The following is a 22,496-nucleotide window of genomic DNA, read 5'->3' as shown; positions in this document are numbered from 1 at the left end:
ATCGATTTTTATTTTAGACTCTTGAACCGAGAAATAAATTTCCGATCTTTAAGATAAACATTATTATATCCATTTAATGGAATTATGCGGAACATTCAAGATGGCGTCTCGCTTCGATCAGTTCTTTGGCCAGGCCTTAGGGTTATGATTGCGGTAATTATTATGAGAGTTATCACTATTCTCTAAGGACGCATTTAGTCTTAGATTCCCTTTGTTTTCTCCGACCTTCCGAGCTCGTGCGTCAGTAAGCGTCGATCGAGAGTTTGACTTTTCCTTGGCGTTCCTCTTGGTGAGCGTCAGCTCGATCCGCCATCTTGGATGCACAATAACGCCGAATGAAACCGCTTTTATACGAGATATAACCGTTTTAATGATGAATAAATCTCCCAAAAATGTGGCGAATATGTCAAATAAGCTAAAAGTGGCTAAACTATCTAGTTTATCTATCTAGATATCGCCAACATGATACCAAATAATGAGTGCAGAAATGACAAGAAGAGCATCGGCTCGGCCGCCATCTTGGATGCACAAGAACACCGAATGAAATAGCTTTTATACGCGATATAACCGTTTTAAAGCCGAAGAAATTTCTCTAAAGAGTGGGAAACACCGCGAAAAATCAGCGGCCACTATTTTCCGCCTCCTTTCCGCATCGAGAATCGCGTAAATTCGCAAGAGAGAACGGCCGACGTTAACGAGTAGATAAATTCCCGGAGAAATATGGCCGGGGTTTCTTAGCGCGTTTTGCCCAGCTATTGTTGGCGAGAAATCGAGTGCCGGATTATCTCGAAGACGAGAAATTTAGGACCCTCCAAAAAAGGGTAGAAGACACCAGAAGACGCCTCGCCATAAATAAATAAACTTTCACGAAGGACGTAAACTGATATTGTCATTTTAGCCAGACCAATTATACTACACTTTCGAAATTCAATTAATAATTGTATTAATATCTCAAGGCGCATCGCGCTAGGAATTTATTTACAAACGTATACAATGCACCTTTGACTTCTGGAATTTTTAACGTGACTAAAACCTTAGGATGAAAGCGTAGGAATTTTTCCGGGCATTTTTAACGAGGCTAGAAAGGCCGCCGCCATTTTGCGCGGCGCAATCGTTTCGCATAAAGAGAGAAAAAGAGAGAAAAAGCGAGAACACGGTCTCTTTGTGTTCTCTTTCATGTCTACTGTTTTCAAGATTAGATATCGGAACAGTTCGTGTATTTCAGGTCCGAGTTTGAAACGCAATCCTCGATATTGATAACGATGACTCCCACGAATCCGAAGAGGAAGACGAAGAGAAAATAATTCTCCTTTGCTCTTAGTCCCATAAGAAGATCCCCTTACAAATGGCCATAACTTCCAGGAAGTCCAGCACCCCTAACCATGGTTTAGTCTGGCTAGAAGAGCAGCAAGCCAACAAAAAAAAAATGGTCTTATCACGCCACGTTCCCAAGGGGACTTGGACCCTTCAGGGTGGGTGCGCATCCTGTTTTTTTTTCAGGATTCCAGCCAAACGGCGAGAGATAGAGGAAAATGGTATTAAGGAAAGTTGTACAGCTGGAAGGGCCGCGCAACTTTTGTCCGAGGCATTTTGTCATGTCTGGTCGCGTACAGCAGCCATTCAACGTTCTTCGACTGGGCGGCGTGATTCAGCCGTCCGTGTCCCACATAAGGGGAGACAGAAGTGAACGGAGTTCTCCCGATCGAGGAAAGTTTCGCCTCGACACTCTTTCGCCATTGAGAGCCTTCGATCTATCTCGCGAGAGGAAGATACTTTCTCGAAAAATTGCCAAGGCCATGTGGAGACTGCGGAGGTCCTCCAAGAGGGAGTTACGTTTGTTTGAACCGAGTTAGAGCCATCACTGCTCTCGATCACGTGGCGTCCGGAGTTCTCGATCAGAGTCGAGTTCTATCCGGAAAATCGCCTCCGTATCCGTATCGGGGAATCGGAAACCGCAGACTGGGAGCAGTGACACCTGTTCCTCGATCTTGTCGAACAAACGAGAAGAGTACGACAAGGCGGTTCCCTTGAACGTCGAACTCGTTTCCTCGACAAGTCGAAGAGATACCGGCCGGCCTTGGGCCTGGACTTCTCCTCCGAGGATTCCTTAACCTTCCACGAAGATTTACGCATTAAACTACCCGGCCCGGTCCTTCCGCCGCGTCTCCGACGTCGATTCCGTCATCCACAAAATTTCCCCGATTTTTTGCGATTTATCTGCGCGTCGAAATGCGGAAGAAATCCAGCCAGGAGGAAGAAACGAGGGATTTCCTGCGCCTACGGGACGTCGGATAGGAAAACCCCCCTAATGAAACTTATTACTCGAGATGTCCTCTACAACTTTTGTTTCGACCATTTTTCTATATTCCGCGCGGTTATATCATAAATCCCAGAGGTTATCTCGCGACGCGTCGACGAACGTCTGCGCGTCGATATGCGGAAGAAATCCAGCCGGGAGGAAGAAACGAGGGATTTCCTGCGCCTACGGGACGTGGGATAGGAAAACCCCCTTAATGAAACTTATTACTCGAGATGTCCTCTACAACTTTTGTTTCAACCATTTTTCTATATTCCGCGCGGTTATATCATAAATCCCAGGGGTTATCTCGCGACGCGTCGACGAACGAGGGTGGACGCGCGACATTGATGACTTGTCGATCAAGAGCGATGATAACATCATCCCGCGATAATGGCTTAACATATTCACGGAAGTCTAATCAGGAAATCGCGAGAAATCGCGGTTTTATCTCCTAGAGAGATTCTGACATCGAGGTATCATCCATTGATAAATCTGATGTCATTAGACAAAAGTGGATTTGATCGCAACTAATCTAATCGTTAGAAAAGAAAATAAATTATCAAATAATTCTCGGACTTGAATGTCGAGGAAATAGTCGTTATCAGTAAGAACATCGCGTTATCATCTCTCGTATGGCCAAGGCATCGATTTCGGCCAGTGAACCTCGATTGCATTTAACAAGGTCTAAAGACTTCAAGTAGGGTTAACGATGCGTTTACACCGGGGATTAAGCCCCCATAGCGACGATATATCAGTTTACAAGGCAGACGATCTCGGTGGAGGAGATCCCTTTCCCATTTTCCGGAAAACTTATCATAAACTTCGAAAATAAATAAAAAATTGAAACGAATCTTTTATCAGTACCAAAAACGTATTTTGTTAATCCAAGGAAGAATGATCTGACCCAGAGATCGAAGGTAGCAGATCTCCTTTCTTTCCCCGGAAGTTTAAGGAGGATCTAAGCCCTTGATAAACCTGCAATCGATCCCAGAATGCGATCTATTTCGATCTACGGACTTTTCGAAGGTCTTTCGCAAATGCAGCAGAAACTCACAACGATAATATTTACGCAGACGGGAATAAATATTTTCCGAGGTCCGGTCTTCCCTAGATTTCAGGCGTCGTCATCGATCCCGAGAAAATGATCGATCGATCGACCCATCGACGATTTTTTTCTCTCGCAAGATCGAAGGTAACGCCAACGCGATGTCGACATTTCTGATCCGATCCGAATTTTCAATATAATCAATCTGATAAATTCTCCTTAAATGATAATTTCATATTTCATAAATTAGGATATTTTTTAATTATGATATTTCATTATTAAGGTGACGTGAGAGTGAAGACGTCTACGATTTGATAGCATATCAAATAATTAAAAATGATTTTCCATTTTTCCAAAATTCCACATAGATAATTTCGTATTTCATAAATTGAGATATTTTGTTAATTAGGATATTTCATTGTTAAGGTGACGTCAAAGCGTGACGTGAGAGAGAAGACGTCTGGGAAGGATAACGTAACGATTTGATAGCATATCACCGTACGCGTGCTCCGGACACAAGTCCGGAGGGATAAAGAGTTCGCGGAAAGCCCACGCGGCGGTTCCGTGCCGTAGAGGCCGCATCGCTGCATGTCTCGGTATCAGAGTCCTCCCTTAGAGCCTCCACAATCACGTGGTAAAATTTCAAACGATTCGATACGCCCAGTTTCGAGAAAAGTGTAACAAGCTACTCGAGTGCGCCCTTCGTCTCGCCTTATGGGCGCCATTCACATACGGGCGAGATTCCCTTGACCGGGCAGGCGATATTGGACCAAACGTCGGGCGCTCTTAGTAGCGAAAAAGTTAAATAATATATTTCTTCGAAATGATAAATCGTAGCGACTTGTACTTGTATATAAAAATCGCTACACACCTAACGATAAATCGTATCCACGTGTAAGTGCCACTATACACCTAAAAGACCCTAGGGAGTTTATAAGCGAAAGTCTTCCGTCGATCTAGGGGATCCATTTCCTCGTTAAGATGTCTCCCAGATATTTATAGCGAGAGGGATTGACCGCAATGAGCGATTAACGTGCAAAAATAACCCCGGCAAGCCGTTATCAAAGATAAGCCGAGTCCATTATCAAAGTCGCTCCGAGAATAGTAAATCCGCGAATAACACCAGACAACGTCTTCGGATCTTCTCCTCGGTGGCACCGCGATAAACCCCGACATAAGTCCGGTACTTAGGGGAAAAAAAAAATCACTAGGAAAAAAAAATCACTAGGAAAAAAAAACTAGGGAAAAATGTAATGACACATTGTCCTATCCACTTTTACGAGTTACGTCTCGAGAGGAACCTACGAGATCACCTCGGGTCAGACTAATTGCGGCTGTACTTTCAATTAATTAATTATAAGTACTCGCGTTTCAATTAATTAATTAAAAGTACTTTCGTTCCCTCGGCCCTATCGCTCGCGAAACCGGGCGATACGCGACTACGTAATTGCCGTGTAATTGCCGGTCATTACGAGTAATTGCGTCGCAAGATGGTCCCTCTCGTTGCGTGACTTCGAAAATTGCGCAAATTGCATATTTTCCATCGTGCGAGGAAATTCAACTCACCCGACCTGGGAATCTCGCCGATAAACCGGGGATTAATCCCTGGATTAACAAAACGGAGATTAACTCTTAACTTTGAAATTTTCAAAAAATCAAAAAAATGCCTACGCCTTTATTTTGGATAAGAACGTTTTAATTCTTAAAGAAAAAAAAAATTCTTGAAAAACCGGAATTTTTGGGTCAAAGTGGTGTGACCCCTTAAAAAGATTACATTAAAGTGTGTTAAAGTTTAAAAAAAAATTAGAAAATCACTCTTGACGTCCCATTAAGTCCTAGTCTCGTCATTAACGAAGTATCGTTAATTGGTGCAGAACTCATTAACGGTGTCGAACGCGAAAAAAAAAAAATATATCGCCTTTGGATAAACCGAGTGACGCACGAGGTCGATCAGCTGTTCTTCCGTCTCACGTCGTTAATTGTGACGTGGAAAAACAAGGGGATAAAAAAAAAATAAAATAGACCGACACGTCACCTGGGACGATTCACCTGTAAACGAGGATTTCCGTAACGACGCCTTTCACGGTGACGCGCTTTGCCTTTACTCGACGTCGACGTCGACGATATCGACGTCGACGCAATCAAAATCGATATACGACGCGAACAAAGCCTCGGGTTTATATATCGAGATATCGCGGACACGGCTTTTTTACCCGAATAGAAAATGAACACGTGATACGAATCAATGTATTTCGGTGAAGACTCGAGTGCAGAAATGAAACGTGAAAAAAAAAATCCGTAAATCGGTTTAGATAATTGAACTTGTCGAGGAGGTCCACGTGGACGTCTTATCCCACGGCGTCCCGACGTTTGCATTTACGCGAACGAATTGTTACGCTTGGAAGCATAAATTTCAAAAGACAATGCACTAATTATTCCTCGCAAATCCAGACAGAAGTTATGTATATTAACGAGACACGTAAATCATTCTGCTACGCCACGTGCTCGAGGTGTACGAATTTTATGAACACGTGTAACAATGTGCACCACGTGGCCGAGATTTTTCTCACTTTTTTTCCGTGGCCAAAAAGTGTCTCCTCGACAAATTTCATCTCTTACAACAAATTTTCAAAATACCCATGAAGAAATTTTCTAACAAATTTAAGATTTAACGGAGGTTTCCCTCTACCTCGCGAAATTGAACATTCATTCAATCGAAGAAATATATTATTTAACTTTTTGCCTACTAAGAGCGCCTAAAGGCGGCGGACGTTTGGTCGAATATCCCCTGCACGGTCAAGGGAATTTCGCCCTTATGTAAAATGGGTCCGTGTTCGAAGAGTCAATAACTAAAATCCTCTTAACTAGGCGCATCAATTATCATAACCAAAAATTGACATTAACTGCACTTAGCAACCACTCGAAGACGCGTTTTTCTCGCCGCAGCGGCGAAGGATGCGGCCGGCTGGCGTCACGTCCTCCTTCGGCAGGTGCAATACGGCCGCGCCGACAGATGCGGAGAATCCGCGCGATTTTTACGCCCAGTTAGACGGCCCGGGCTCGTAAAAGGCGGAAAGGAAAAAAAAAAGAAAAAAGAAAAACAACGTTAAAGACGATTGTCGCGCGTTAAGACCACGTGCGTCATTCGCTTTGCGAGAGGAACCACCTGTTGCCCCCTAGGGGGGCGCGATGCGCGCATTCCGCGCGTTTATTCCGCGGTCCCGCGGCCCGAGGGGGGGTCTAATCGCGCGGCCGGGCCGCGCGTGTCGCGGCGGTTCCGCATGCGGCGAGATATCCCGCCTCGAGTCGTGCATCTCTGATAAGCGCTATCAACGTATAGTGCACTATCCTTCCTTTCTCTTTCCCTTTTTAAAAAAAATTCCCTTCGTGGGTCCGGGAATTTAAGGTGATATGAAAATGAATAGTTAATTGATCATTGATAATAAAAATTATTTTTATAATAAGTAAGTGTACCGAATTGTTTAAACACTTTATCGCGTCGATATGTAGGCCTTGAAGGAGGTCTTGACAATGAGTTTCCCTGTTTATTAATTTTATTAATTTTTTTTTTTAGCTCGATGTATCTTTGCTTGCTCAACGGCATCGGGTGCGGAAGCCCACGTGTCGTGTGGATTCCGCTTGCGATCCGTCTGCGGTTTCACGTTGCGGACCGGCACGCGTGCGAAAACTGCAGAGAAAGAGTCTCGTCGTTTCCCTCCGACCCCCTTCTGACATTATCCTTTTTGACACGTGTTGCAGACATTGCAAAATTACTTCCGACCTCTTTTAACCTCCTTTCGACTCTAAGAGAAACGTATAGAATTTTTTATCAATTAATTAGGGGCTTCTTTTTTTAACCGTGGAAAATTGATACGTACGTTTTATTTTTTCACGCGTGTTGCAGACATCGCAAAATTATTTCCGACCTCTTTTAACCTCCTTTCGACTCTAAGAAAAACGCATTGAAATTTTTCCCCACACTTCGAGATAAATATCGCAAATTAGGGGTTTCTTTTTTTAACCGTGGAAAATTGATACGTACGAGGGAGCGGTTCGCCTTCTCGAGTTTCCATTATGAATCGATATCGAGGAGCATTTCCTTGATCGACTTCCGGCAGGAGGCAAATATATTTCCCGGCCTTCCATAAATTGGTCTCTATTTACGGACACGAGGGTTAACGTTCCCGCGGAGGACGAAAATAGACAATACTCGATTGTAATCATAAAAAAAAAAAACGTCGAGATAAACGAGAATTTATTAATAAAGTAAATAAAAATTGAAATTTCGAGAGTTTCAGGACCTACCTTAGGATCTCTATATTCCCGCTTTAAAGTATGAAATTATTTGACACCCCCAGTTCTATGAAAAGTTTTACGAATGATTAAGCTTTCGCATCCCCTTATCAGTATCCGCAATTCCCTTGATTACGGTAACCCGGAAAAGCCGCATGCCGCGAGAAATTAATGAGTGACTCACCGAGGTGTGACAATGATTGCAAGGAATCTGAAACAATAAAAGGAACAAAAGGGTTAATAACAAAAACGGAGGAATCGCGTACGCGTTTAAAGAGTTTATCGAAGGCGCTCGGCTCGATATTCCACGGAGTTAAAGTTCAAGGAGAGGAGAGCAACGTCGATCGCAACACTCTCGACCTGAGGTGACGCAAGGCGCGATATATAAAAAAAAAAAAGAAATTAAAAATAAAAAGAAGGAAAGCGCGAGAGTTCTCGAAATTAGTGACGATTCGCCGCTCTCGGTGAAACGAGTTAACTCGTGTGTCCTTGGGTATTTTTTTTTACGGACGTGGAGGAAAGGGATGAAGTATCAATGCTTATCGACGTCGATTGGTCGCCAACGACCTTAAATAGAGATAAATTTAGATTAATCTGGAGTACTTGGGTGTTAATACGTATTTTTTATGGACGTGGAGAGAAGGGATGAAATATCAATGTTTATCGAGTATTCCTATATCGACGTCGATTGGTCGTCAACGACCTTAAATCGAGATAAATTTAGATTATTCTGCAGTACTCGGGTGTTAATACGTATTTTTTAGGGACGTGGAAAGAAGGGATGAAATATCAATGCTTATCGAGTATTCTAATAATATCGACGTCGATGGGTCGCCAACGATTTTAAATCGAGATGAATTTCCACCAGTCTGGGGTACTCGCATATGTATTTTCTAGGGACGCGGATAAAAGGGATGAAAAAATATCAATGTTTATCGAGTACTCTAATAATATCGACGTCGATGGGTCGCCAACGATTTTAAATCGAGACGAATTTCCACCAGTCTGGGGTACTCGCATATGTATTTTCTAGGGACGCGGATAAAAGGGATGAAAAAATATAAATGCTCATCGAGAATTCTAATAATATCGACGTCGATCAGTCGCCAACGATTTTAAATCGAGATACATTTCGACCAATCCAGGGTCTATGGGTATTTTCTAGGGACGCAGAGGAAAGGGATGAAAAAAATATCAACGTTTATCGAGTATCCTAATAATATCGACGTCGATGGGTCGCCAACGACCTTAAATCGAGACGAATTTCGACCACTTTGGGATCGCCGCCGACCAATCTGGGGTGACTCGTGCGTCAATGCGTATCTTCGAGGTACGCGAATAGTACAGGCACCCTAAAATGCGTGTTGGTACTATTTTCGAGTGGCCTGGATCGAGATGCGTTTCGTCGACAGAAGGGAGAGGGTAATACGAACTAAGTAGAGGGAGAAGAGCCGAAGGAGAGGGAGAAAGAAAAGGAGAAAGACGAAGAGGAGATCTCGGATGCAGGGTCTGTTGCTAACCGTGGTCGCCTAGGGTATTTCTGGCGGTATGGCGGGTTAAAAACACCGTTTAAAATTCCCGAAAAAAGATCCGAACCCTTTTGGTACACCCGAGAAGCAAAAAAAAAAGGGAGAAGTTTAATGACACGACGCGCCTGGTTGAACACGGAGGCATTTTACATAAGGGCGAAATTCCCTTGACCGTGCAGGGGATATTCGACCAAACGTCGTCCGCCTTCAGGCGCTCTTAACGACGCGCCTGGTCAATCCCTTGAACACGGAGGCATTTTACATAAGGGCGAAATTCCCTTGACCGTGCATGGGATATTCGACCAAACGTCGTCCGCCCTTAGGCGCTCTTAGTAACAAAAGGATTAAGGCGATACGAAAGGGTGTTATCACAAAGTCTATTGACAAAGTATTCTAGCGATTGCGTAGTCACGAGAGATCATTAAGCGGCATTAAAACTATTAATAAAACGATCCCGGTCGCGGCGAAGAGGATATGACTGCGGACAATGGTTCCGGGTACTCGAGGAGCATTTCCATCCGACTTGAAAATATAAATAAATATAATAGGTCGACCTTGTCCTTAACACCGAGGCGGAAGTTCCGGTCGATACAGCTGACGGGGTGCATTACGTGTATGCGATGCAATTTCCCTTGACCGTACCTTGAATTGCAGCAACGCTCGATAATGCACGTGTACTGCAACTTCAATGCGAGACTTCGTGTGTACGGAAGCCGTTTCGACATACGGGCGAGATTCCCCTGACCGTGCAGGCGATATTCGACCAAACGTCGGGCGCCTCTATGCGCTCTTAGTAGCCAAAGGGTTAAACGATATATTTCTTCGGTTAAATGAATTTGTATTTTCGTAGTATAGAATAAAACCTCGGTTAAATCTCGATCTCGAGGTGTTTCTTCTTTTTCATATCGCATACAAGTCATCGATTAACCCTTTGAAGCCATTTCGACATACGGGCGAGATTCCTCTGACCGTGCAGGCGATATTCGACCAAAGGGTTTAAACGTGCAGGAATTAAAATCGAGAAATCCCCCGAAATCCCGATTATATCTAACCGCGATGCAATAAACAATTTCTGCAATGCATCTGCGTCTCGGAGGGTGCCCTTGCAGAAATAAGCCGACTTCGCAATCCGATATCCGATTAGCTCGCGAGTGACAAAATATTGTCGCGTTCCGATCGCGTTGCGCCGCAGATATGACACGCCGATAAAACGATGAAATCGGCGTAGTCGGATGAAAATATTATCGCCCGGTCGGCCGATAACGGCGAGCCGCCGAGGAAACACCGAAACGAACGAGCGGAATCGTCCCGGAGGAAAAAGAAAAAAAAAGAAAAAAAAAAAAGAAACCATGCTCCGTCCGCGACAAGAACACGGCAGAGTTTCGCGCCAAGTGCAATATCTCGAGTCCTCGCAAAACCGACTTTTGGCCTCTTGTCAACATACAAATTGTCAAACTATCTCTTAGAATGCCAAGACGCTTTTAATCACGGTCAGAAACTGTCTTTTAACCTCTTCTCCCCGACGAAGTTGGCGGACGATGATAAACCGGCGGCCATTTTGAATCTACACCCTCGGAGATAGCCAAATTTTCTATTAAATTAAATTATCTGGAATTAAGACTGAAAATTGTATATCACATTATAATTGTATTATTTTATAACAGTACCTAGACGACGCGTCGGCGGAAGTGCGATAAACCGGCGGCCATTTTGAATCTATACTCTCAAAGATAGCCAAATTTTCTATTAAATTAAATTATCTGGAATTAACAGTGAAAATTGTATATCACATTATAATTGTATTATTTTATCACAGTACCTAGACGCCGCGTCGGCGGAAGTGCGATAAACCGGCGGCCATTTTGAATCTATACTCTCAAAGAAAGCCAAATTTTCTATTAAATCAAATTATCTGGAATTAAGACTGAAAATTGTATATCACATTATAATTGTATTATTTTATCACAGTACCTAGACGCCGCGTCGGCGGAAGTGCAAGAAACGAAAGGCTGCAGGAAGTGGTCGATTTTTTATTCTCCCATTTTATATATGTGTATAAAATGAAGATATATGTATATCTTCATATACATATATATCTTCTTTTACTTCGCCGCCGCCTTTTGACGTCTCGCGTTTCGTCGGCCACGTGACTCCCCGTCACGCTTTTTCCGCGTCCTCCGGAGGACGTGACGTCGCCGCTCGATTGCGTTTAATTGCCGGTGGCGACCGCTTAAATGGGATCATCACTCGAGATGAGAAGTCACGTTAGAATGTACTTGGCTCGAAGCTCTACCGAATTTCTTTCCTCCCCCGGGACGATATACAAGACTTAATCGAGCATTGTTCAACATTAGACAAAAGACGAGGTCGGCCGACAAAGACCCGGAAGAGGGAGGCGATCGATCACTGTCGATCCAGATCCGATGAGATTTAATTAAAAATTCCCCCGAGCTCAAAGATTGCGATCGATCGCCCTCCGAGAAACTGCATAACGATGCAGTATGCACCGCAATCATATTTATTAACTTATAATCTATTCATTTGATAAACGGTTCCTTTTTTTCATAGCGTCGACATCTTCCTTTCGTATCGCCTTAAGGATTAACAAGGGAAAATGATAATATTTACAAGTGAATTGTTGAAGGAGAAAAAAAAATGACGTTGCACCGCCACTTTCTCATCGCGTTAAAATATAAACAAAAAATATTTACAAGTGAATTGTTGCAGTGAATCGCCTTAAAAAGTATAAACAAAAAATATTTACAAGTAAATTGTTGAAGTGAATCGCCTTAAAATATAAACAAAAAATATTTACAAGTGAAATGTTGAAGTGAATCGCCTTGAAATATAAACAAAAAATATTTATAAGTGAGTTGTCGAAGGAGAAAAAAAAAATGACATTGCACCGCCACTTTCTCATCGCGTTAAAATATAAACAAAAAATATTTATAAGTGAATTGGAGGAGAAAAAAAGATATGACATTGCACCGCCACTTTCTTATCGCCTTAAAATATAAACAAAAAATATTTATAAGTGAATTGGAGGAGAAAAAAAAATATGACATTGCACCGCCACTTTCTCATCGCGTTAAGACGATATTTTTTGCAGGCCCCGTCGGCGGGGATTAAAATTTATTTAAATTCGTTTAAGCCGGATTCAGCTCGCCGAGTGACTGTCACGTGCAGTCCGAGTGCATTCAGGAAGCAGCTGGTCCGTAAAACGCGTAAAGGCCGAAGTCGTACTTGCGAGGGACGAAAGGGTTAAATGACAATTGAACCGAGGCCGGTCAATATTGCTCCCTCGAAATGTTAATGCCGTCTCGACATAAATTCGCGGGTAAGCAGCGCCTAAAGGTGGTCCCTACACGTGGGATAAATAAATAAACAAATAAACAATCTCTACAGACTTGGCGGATCGACCTAACATTGTTAATAATATTAACAAGATGACTAACGAGACATTAAATTCCACCGAATTACTATTATCGCATAAACAATTATCAAAATCGATCCAACTTAATAAGTCTTTATCCTACCATTAGAAATGTTTATTTACCATCCACATCTAGGTGGTATTTATTTAAACAATCGTAGCAACTGATCGGCTGGCATAATATTCCCGATCGATTAATTTCATTAACAATATTTGCTAGACACTTGCGCAATTGGCAGGATCAACTTTTAACGTAATCCAAGATTATTGATAACAATTCAGGAAATCCCGTATATCGATAACGTTTGTATCGATCGAATCGATTATTGCCGATCGATTGGAGCGCCGTCGGTTAACGCTCAGCTGATCAATCGCCGGTCTGATAACAGGTGTTTCGCGGTTGATAAGACCTTACCGACAGGTGAGCACGTGTAATCGTCCCACCTGTTGCGCCTGGTCGGTAAAGCTAACCTACACCCATATAAGGTAACCAAGAAGGTTAACGACAGCGCCCTGTGTTACCGACAGCCGACAAGCGTGGATTTCTTATCAACTTCTTATCAGGAAAAAAAAAGTCGCGGATCTAGAGCCGGCCATTAAATCGGCAACAACCAGACATATAGGGATAAATTGCATTTCCTTGAAATTCTCTCGTTACACCGGAGCAATAAATTAATACTTACAACGAGAAATTAAATTAAAATCTCATTCTATTTTTTTTTTTTAATCCTTGGTATTGCTATTTCAATGGCCAGAGTTATGGTATGAACTGACGAAATGTACTTCATGGAGATTTTTTTTTTCCTCGATTTGTTATAAAAAAAAAATTATTTATATAAAAACTCACCGGTGTCGTTTTCGTGGCCCTGGATCCCATCGCCGACATCCTCCGCAGCTGTGGAAAGTGCTGCAAAGAGGAGAAACAACGGATGTTAACAAATATATCAATAAACAATGGATAAATAACAAATAGACAGGGATGTTAATTGACTCTTTTCATGTTATCGCGCGCTCATCCAACGCGACGTATGACAAAATTCAAATTGAAATCGACAACGAAGAATAATTTAATAATTAAGAAATATACCTTTAAACACTTAATAATGAATTGCAATTCAACTGTAATTGATTATATACATTAATCAGCTGAGATGTTCATTAATCGAGTTGGAGATCGCCTTAACGACCTACAAGATTAATATTCCGATTTTCGTAATTTTTCTCATTAACAAAATGGCCGTATGAAAACTTTCCGAAATATTCCGCTTATCGGTATCAGAGAGACCGGAGATATCCCGTCTCGAAGATATCGATTCATAGAGCTCGATCGTAGGCATATCGAAGTCGAAGACGACGACCTTCGATTGATATCGAGACGGATTTTCAATTTTTATAACATACGTCCTAATCACAAAAGCCGAATAACGCATAATTAAATATTCGCCTGTTAATTTATAAAATTCTACATAAACGAGTAAACTCGAAATTAATCAAATGGACTTACACAAGAAGAAAAAAATGAAAAATTATAAACAATGGCTAAGTCCACATTCGTGATTGTCCCCTCGAATATAATATTTCGATGTAATCAAAAGAAAAAAAAAAAAAAAGAAATCGCTTAATCGAGGAATTATAAACTCCGCGTGAGAATAAAAATCCGAGGGAAGTGGCACGAGAAAAAAAGATGGAGAAAAGAAAGAGAAAGAAAAGGAGACGATATATCTCCCGAAGTTCGTCGAACTTCTGATCGGCGTACTCGAGGTCGAATGCAATTCCGAGTGCATAAATCGAGATAAGTCGATCGGGGAGATTTAAGTTCGTGGTCCGAGGTGCTCTTAACCCTGAGCCATTTCGACATACGGGCGAGATTCCTCTGACCGTGCGGGCGATATTGGACCAAACGTCGGGCGCCCTTAGGCGCTCTTAAGTAATAGGGGCTCTCGGTAGCCAAAGGGTTAAAAATACGAAAAATGCGAGAAATGACGCCAAAGTCGCACAAAGAAGAAATTCTGCGGAAATATCTTTCGCGTACCTTGAGACAAGCGATCCGGGAAAATGTCCCTTATCGACATCCTGCTTAGAGGCGAATTTTGCGAATCACGGTTTTAATTAAAAAGGCTAGATCGATAATCGACCCCGATTAAAGATCACGCGTTACCCGAGTTTCGTTCTCGTCCCGCACGTGTCGCAACCGATCGCTTTCTTTTCTCTCTCTTTTTAATTTCACAACGTCGATTCAGGAGATAATTACCGGCGAAGATCCCGGGGGCGATAGGATCGATAGGAGCCGTCGTAAGATCGAATTAAGTGTATCGATAGCTTGGATGTTTAAAGTATTAATAAAACTCACCGTCCTTCGGTATATAAATTTGTTTGATTTAATTATAAGTCTTAACTATCTCCTCTTTCGCCTCCGAAGGATGTAAGAAATATATTTCAAAGGGTTAAATTAAATTAATATTGAATTCAAAAATATACTTCAAAGGGGTTAAATTAAATAAACATCGAATGCAAAAATATATAATATTTCCAAGGGTTAAATTAAATAAATGTTGAATCCTCCATTACCATCATGCTCGCCGATGTCGGCGTGATGCACCGCGAACTCCAACATCGCTCAGGCTCGATTTCGTTGCACTTTCTGCCCTCTTCCCTTAATTTCCCTCGTTGCACTTTCCTCCCCCTTAAGCCCTTATTTCACCGCGGCGTCGCGGCGTCCTTCGCGCCCGCCTCTACTTGACGCATTGTCCGCCGAGGGTGGAGGCGTCGTTGCGGATCATCCGCCGTCGGCGGACCCCCCGCAAAGCGTCCCGCCGAGCCGCCACTTTTTCCGCCGCGGAAAGATATGCGATTTCCCTCCTCCAGTCCGCGTCCTTTTATATACCCAGTTAAACTTCTCGACACGCGTTCTTACGGCGGAAAATGTTTATTTCCCTTTATTGTTTACATTCCAGGTTACGAACTAGAAGAGGGGATTTATGTTCTCTTGTTTCCATGTACTTGAAGCTACATACTTTATATAATTTATGCCGTTATGTATTGAGTGTATATACTCGAGGAGGGAAACTCGAAATCCGGGAAAACCCAACGCTTTCCGGGCGGAAAGGACGCCGACTAAAGGGCGTCGCGAGAACCACCGGCCGACTGAGGCGTCCCGACGCGCTTTCGCTTATATAGGCCGAACTTTACGACAGGTGAGAGCTGATTAGATAGCCATCGAGAGCACCTCACCGGTGCAGGTTATTCAAATGATCGCGCCTTATCGGAGAGGTCCGGACGGTTGGGCGGTTGGACTCGGACTGAAGGTCCGACCGGCGAATCGCACCCTCGTCGGTCGTGGTTTTTCCCGACGCCGTTACGGAGAACGGTGATAAGGATATGGCGACGTCTCCGAAAGTCGCGGTGGAAATTATGGAATACCGGCGAGAGGGTATGATAGTTCTTACGAGGTCTTTCCGGCTGGGCGGCTCGACGCAGACTGAAGGGCGGAGCGCGGCGGCAGCGCCCTTATTGGGCGCTCGGTCGGGTTCGGGAGTGTTCGGCAGCTCACCCGATCTCCACCGAGGGTCCTACCGGGGTCCTAGCGGGGTCCTTCCAGGGTCCTTCCAGGGTCCTTCCAGGCGGACGGCTGGTCGCAGACTGATGGGTACAGAGGGCGCGCCCTTATTTATAGGGCGCTCGGTCGCGTTCGGCAGGTGGTTCGGAAACGTTCGGCAGGTCCTTCGGAAAATCGCTCGGTCGCACTCGGACCACGTGCCGGACCACGTGCTATTACCGAATATCCCTAGCACTTCGCCAAAGGAGATAAAATGTTTTTAAAAATCACCACCGCGGGAAAATTGATTTAAATCACTGCGAAATAATATGGGCACCCTTATCGGAGGTCCTTCCTCGTCGACGGTCGAACTCGGACTGAAGGTCCTCCTCCGATCGAAAAATCGCGACATTCCAGAAGATGTCGAAGAAGAGCAACGATAAGAATACTTTGATGCCTTCGAAAGTGGCGTGGTAAACAAGGAGCACTAATCGATCGACGATTTTGTCGTAAACATTGTAAACGCGTGATAAGACCAGTCTCCTTATCTGGTCCTAAGCTCCGACGAGTGCACGAGGAATTCCGCACGGAATATTCGGGCGGAATGAACGCCGACTAAATATAATCCCCCGTTAATTCCAGCCAGTTAACCGACAATAAATTTTAATCTCCGGTTAGCCTGATTAACTTCCCCTGCGACGGTAATTAGATTAATCTGAAAATTCAGAAATTTTTCCTCGTTTCTCTTTTTTTTTTCTGGATTCCGCCGACTCGCGGTATGCAAATTAATCCTCGGCATGTTTTCCTCGCATTTTCATGAAATGACTCAACGACGATTACTCGATGACGTCTTTATAGAACGGCAGATAACGAGAGCAAATTTTTTTTTCGTCATTTCGTCAATAAATACGATCGAGAACCTTCCAGTAGATTTTAACGAAGGAAAGGAAACAAATGGATCTTTGAAGATAATAATAAATTAATAAATGAATAAATAATATAAATGAGTACTATTGTCCCGGGAATCCTGATAGCGGAAAATACCCTCTCATGATTTGCGCACCGATCCTAAGTGATAAATAAGTAGACGAATAAATTAATTAAAAATGAGGACCTCCTCGGAAGACTCGTATAAACATTGAAAATATCTCCTAATCCTTAGACACTGTTTACCGAATCTCAGGGCAGAAGTTATCGCGCGAAACTTCGCAAATACAATTGCAAAATGCCAAGAAAGTCGGACATGACTCGTTACAAACTGGAGTAAATCTCCTCCAAGGTCGGTGGAATTCCCTCGTGCAATCAGAATAATCAGCCTCGAGATTACAATTAAAAAGAAAAAAAAAAGAGACATGAGAACCAAGAGAAGAGTGACTTCCGACTCTCCGTTGTTTCCGTCCTGATAGAAAGTGTCTGTAGACTGTATAAAAATATATTACATCAATAATAAATAAAAGGTTTAGATTAAATCCTGATTAAAATCCTTTTTAAATTCCAATTTAATCCCGTAGGATGAAATCGACTCGCATTTTTCGAGTGTTTATCGAAATTTGAGAGATAGATTAAATAATAAATAAATTACTAGTTATTTTTACGACACCTGAAATTTCGCGGATTGTTTCAAGGATCAAGATTATTACTCGACGGAAATATTCCGCCGACGGAAAGTGCGATAAATCGCACGACTCGTCGGGTCGTCCGTCGACGGATCGGACCTCGTTAACGTCTTGCTTGATAGGGTCGAAGGTTGATAACGAGTAATGCTCGTTAATTCGATCCGCGTGCCGAAGCGTGCGGAAAACCGCCTCCGGAGAGGGTTCGTTAATTCGGCGACCCTGGAATCACGAGGACGTGCGTTTACACCGATAACGTCGAGTTAAATCCCACTATCAGGGGACGTCGACGCAAACTAAGTCGAAATCGAGGATTCTATTCCGAGTAAAATTTAGATCGTGAAAAATAGAATAAAAAATGTCTCTTGCACAATATTCTGAGACTATCGGTTCATTAATGACATGTCAAGTTACGTCATGAGAGGACGTCAGCGTGAATAGGGAAGGTGCAATTTTCTTCGTTAATCTCAAACTAATTAGAAATCCAGGATTCTATTCCGAGCAAAATTTAGACCGTGGAAAATAGAATAAAAAATGTCTCTTGCAAAATATTCCAAGACGAATTAATTCGCCTGTTACCGTAAAAAAGGTAAACTCGTCTACAGCGTCCTAATCGCTCCCTTTATCGAGCTCCATCAACACTCAAGCCTGTCGATTTTTCACCGGCATAATTTTTCATATCGCATCCCTCCCCGATTTCTGGAAAAGCGCAAAATGTCCTCGGGAGGAGTGGAAAAGTATACGGAGAGGAATCGAGCCTACATTCCGATTGATAAAGTGATAAACCGATAACCGGAGAAAATGACTTCCTCCTCGAAAGTAGGTAAAGGTCGGGTCCGGTAAGAATGTTTGCATCAAGACAGGTAAATCAATAAGCCTCGGTACAGTCAATAGATAAAAATCGATCTAACAAAGAAAAAGAAAAAATAACAATAGCCGGAGATGAACTAAACTCTTTATCTCGTTGGGAGATAAAAAATGGCGACGTTTGCTATGTAGGCGTTTGTCTGACCCTGCCACTTTTATTTCAGGGTTAACAGTCGATGGAATGCCTCTTTTTTGCGATGACATCACTCGAGGTGGAGGAAGAGGAAGAATAACGATGACATGCTTAATTATTTTAATTTGGCATGAAACTGACATCCGAAGGGTCAATAGTTCATAAAACTTTTCAACTTCATATAGCTTCAAACTTCACAACGTGAATATGGAGGCTATTTCATTTTTAATAAATATATTTCATTCGAATACATTTATTTTATTTTTAACGCAAAACTTTTTAATAACACCTATAAACAAATTTTTAAACAATTGAAATTCCATGGGTGTCGAGACTTGCCTTATGGTCTCCGTATTAACATTGTAAAGTTTGGAACGATTCCATACATTCAATTAAGAGAAAAATGTAATTTGCGATCGACTCTTGAAATGCCACCTTAAGGCCAGTTCGCCTTTTGAGGCGACCTCGTCGAGGTCTTCAAGGAAGATGTCCACCTCGGAAACACGAGAACGCCTTCGCTTTTGGAACACGCATTTGGCATTTGTCCCGACTCGTGAAAAGGGCGCGAACTAGGTGGGCGAAATGTCTGCGACGCCGGGCGTCGGGCCAATATTTTCGTCTGCCGTCGAGGTTATGTACACTCGAATAAAGTCCAGTTGAAAAGAGGAAAAAAAGCCGAGAATTTCGAATATACACACGAATTAGATCGTCAAATACGTCCTTAGGATTTTCTTTCTGGCTGCACAATTCCTGGACAGAAGGAGGCCAGGAATTTATCCAGCAGTTCAAGATGACCCGACGTCGATCAGCATTTCCTGGCCAATTTAATAGGAACTTTTCGTTAATAACCAGAGCTTTTTTTTATCCAGGAGGATCTAGTAACACGAAAGGAAGATTTTTTTATTGCACGATATCCAGGAATCGAATCGCAGGTCGGATGGATTTTCTCATCTTACCGACGTAACGATCGAGAAAGCGTCGCCAGAAACCGCGAAACGTGTTCTTGTGTCGGAGGAAAAGTCCGGATATTTTGTCTCCTGCCTTCTTTCTTTTTTATTTCTATTTTCTTCTTATTTCCTTTTCCGTGAATTTCGACGTATGCATATATTTCGATTTATATACGTATCGTCTCACGAGGGACGTCTCGATATTTATAAATAATTCTCGGTTTTCCTAAGAATTCTCGAGAGTTCCGTCGAGACGGCGTCGAGACGCACCCAGATCAGATTCCTGGAAACGACGTCGACGTCGGGACGACGGGTTTCGTGGGATTTCTGCCAAAGAAAAATCCTCGTGACCGTCGCGACGTCGATGACGATTCTCCTGACTGTGACGACATATCGACGACGATAATAACCTCTTTAGATGGATCGACATCGACGTGACGTAATATAAGTGAACCCTCTAGTTTCCTCTCCCTCTTTTCGCGGTCATTGCACAGCCGTTCATGTGCAAAAAGGGTGAAACGACCCACGTGGAAGTGACGTTTAAGCTGACGACGATAGGCGTCACAATTCCTGGACGCGCCTTATTAAAAAATTCCTAATTGTCATTAACAAGAAAATCTGCTTAATAGGATTAATATATCACATTTCTAAATTACTGGGAAAATTCTTGACAGCAAAATTCCTGACAAAAAATTCCTGGCGCAAAATTACCGGATAAATTCCTGGAAAAAAAATACCACGGCACATTTGACAGTCACATGAGGATAACCAAAATTGTTTCTTATGGTTGGACCTTTTTCAAATGTAAATAAAAATTGTTGCAAAACGTGGGGTCGTCAAATTCGAGGAGGATCCTTTTTATAAATTCTCCCGTCTCGAGACTATGTCCCTCGGCCACGGAAGCCCGAATTAGCCTTGCAAATCTTCATTACCTATAATCGTGCGGAATTTAATGAAGGAAGTGGATGTACCGAGGACTCGATCGAACCGCACGTGAAGCGAATTGAGTTAACGACCGATTATTTGTCCGTTTAACGCGTCGGTAGCTAACGACCGATGTCCGCGAAAATAATGGCTCCGATTTAAATAACGACCGGCGGGATTTATTTCGACAATAAATCCCAGGAGCAAATAAGGCGGTCCTAAAGTCGTTAAAAAAATTCTCACGCCCGTAGAAATCATTTTATTATTAAATCCCCCCGTTATACTCGCTGAATAAATTTTCTTTTTTTTTTTATTTAAGATACTTCACGCGTTTCGAAGGTACTTTTTTTACTCCTCTCTAATGAAATTCAATTAATCCAGGAATAAGAATGGACGCTCAAGTTTGCGCGATTCGGTAGAATAGTTGAAACGAGCGATAATGGAGGTAAAGATAATGACGACAATGATATCGCACTCGAGGGGAAGTATTAAAAAAAATTAGACATCGCGATAATCGCAAAGTATGGCAAAATGGAGCAAGCAATCGATCCAAATTCCTGGAAAACTCGGGGGAGATTGCAATTATTTCCTTTCAGGGGAAATGAAGCCGATGTGCATGTGCATCGAGAATGCACCGAGCATCTCGGATATTCAGAGTCATACTTCTACCGCAAGTCACTGTTATCGTCATTGGCATTATCATTAGAACGCGTAATGGCCGCGTGGGTAACTCGAATGATTCCGAGCGATTTAACAGGAAAGAAAAATTTATTACATATACTTTACCAGCAATAACACTGACTTTTATTGAAATTGGAAATCACGTTGGAGGTTTTATTCCCGTGGACTTGAATTTCCAAATTGAAAATCCTAATTGAAAATTATTATTAACGCACTTGTTTGCTCTACCTCTTACGCGGACGGATATACGACGTATATTGAATTTAAAAAAAAAATTTCTACATTGTTTATATTCATAAATAAAATTAAAAACACCCCTCTGGTGGCGTCTCCTACCTCGGAATTGAATTATAATGAGAAAACAATTAAAATCCACAAAAATGGCGCCTACTGACCAAGGTCGCTCGTTTTCTCGATTTCTCTGTCGCGAGTCGCAATTTCGCGACAAAGGAGCTTAAAAAAGTCACTCGCGTGTCTCCAGATCGCTCCAAGAAGGCATTACTCGGCTTTTATTCATCCAGACGCTGATTGACGACCGTTCCGGTCGTCCTTCGATCATTAATGTCTTTTAGACTCGCAAAACCGTTTCCCGAAGGCCGACGCGTTATCGTTGCCCTCGTGAAAAAAAAAGAAAAAAAAAATAAGAGACATCGATCGCGACCGACTTCCGTACCCAGAGAGACAACGAACCCTATTTTGTAGCTGCATTCATTTTTCTATCTCAAGAAAAATTTAATTTTCTATTTAAATAGTATATNTAGTATATTCATCCCTATTCGAGAATATCGAACATCGAACCTTAACTCGAGAGACGAGAGGCAAAATCGAGCAGAAGGAGAATGGACTTTCACTTTCCACCTTTCCCCACCTGGGAAGAAACCGAAGCAACATTTGCATGTGAATGTAACCGCAAAATTATATTAAATAAAACACTTCCCCCGAAAAAAAAGGGAACAAGAGAGACAATGATAAAGAAAAATGGAAAACTCCGATTTTCATTCGAGGATTTTTCCCGCAGGGAAAATTCTTAAAATTGAAAATCCAGGAAAAAGACTTATAAACAAATCCATAATTTGCATAATAAATTTCTTTAAAGTGTCAAAATTATTCTGGGATGTCAATCGGAAGTCTTGGAGCCCTAATTAGTGTACAAGCATGGGGATCCACCGATCATCGATCGCGATCGATCAATCGTGT

The 22,496-nt window shown here is 42.5% G+C and overlaps 1 protein-coding gene across 8 annotated transcripts in view; it reads right to left on the bottom strand.

Annotated features, from left to right (window-relative positions):
- Positions 1-22,496, bottom strand: part of LOC105704331 — a 52,681-nt gene that overhangs the window by 8,939 nt on the left and 21,246 nt on the right. For 4 of the 8 annotated variants that reach the window (XM_012433440.2, XM_012433441.2, XM_012433439.2 and 1 more), the window contains 2 exons: positions 13,447-13,506; positions 7,822-7,848 (listed from right to left, as the gene is read on the bottom strand). In XM_012433440.2, the coding sequence (XP_012288863.1) occupies positions 7,822-7,848; positions 13,447-13,506 (87 nt within the window). Of the gene's footprint in view, positions 1-7,821; positions 7,849-13,446; positions 13,507-15,167; positions 16,040-22,496 lie in introns of those variants that run through there. The other 4 variants (XM_012433443.2, XM_012433444.2, XM_012433445.2 and 1 more) reach the window with 3 other exon arrangements.

This window comes from Orussus abietinus, unplaced genomic scaffold, assembly GCF_000612105.2.
Source record: "Orussus abietinus isolate OABI.00-Male unplaced genomic scaffold, Oabi_2.0 scaffold40, whole genome shotgun sequence".
Classification (NCBI taxonomy): domain Eukaryota; kingdom Metazoa; phylum Arthropoda; class Insecta; order Hymenoptera; family Orussidae; genus Orussus; species Orussus abietinus.
This window is presented reverse-complemented; position numbering and strand designations above follow the sequence as displayed.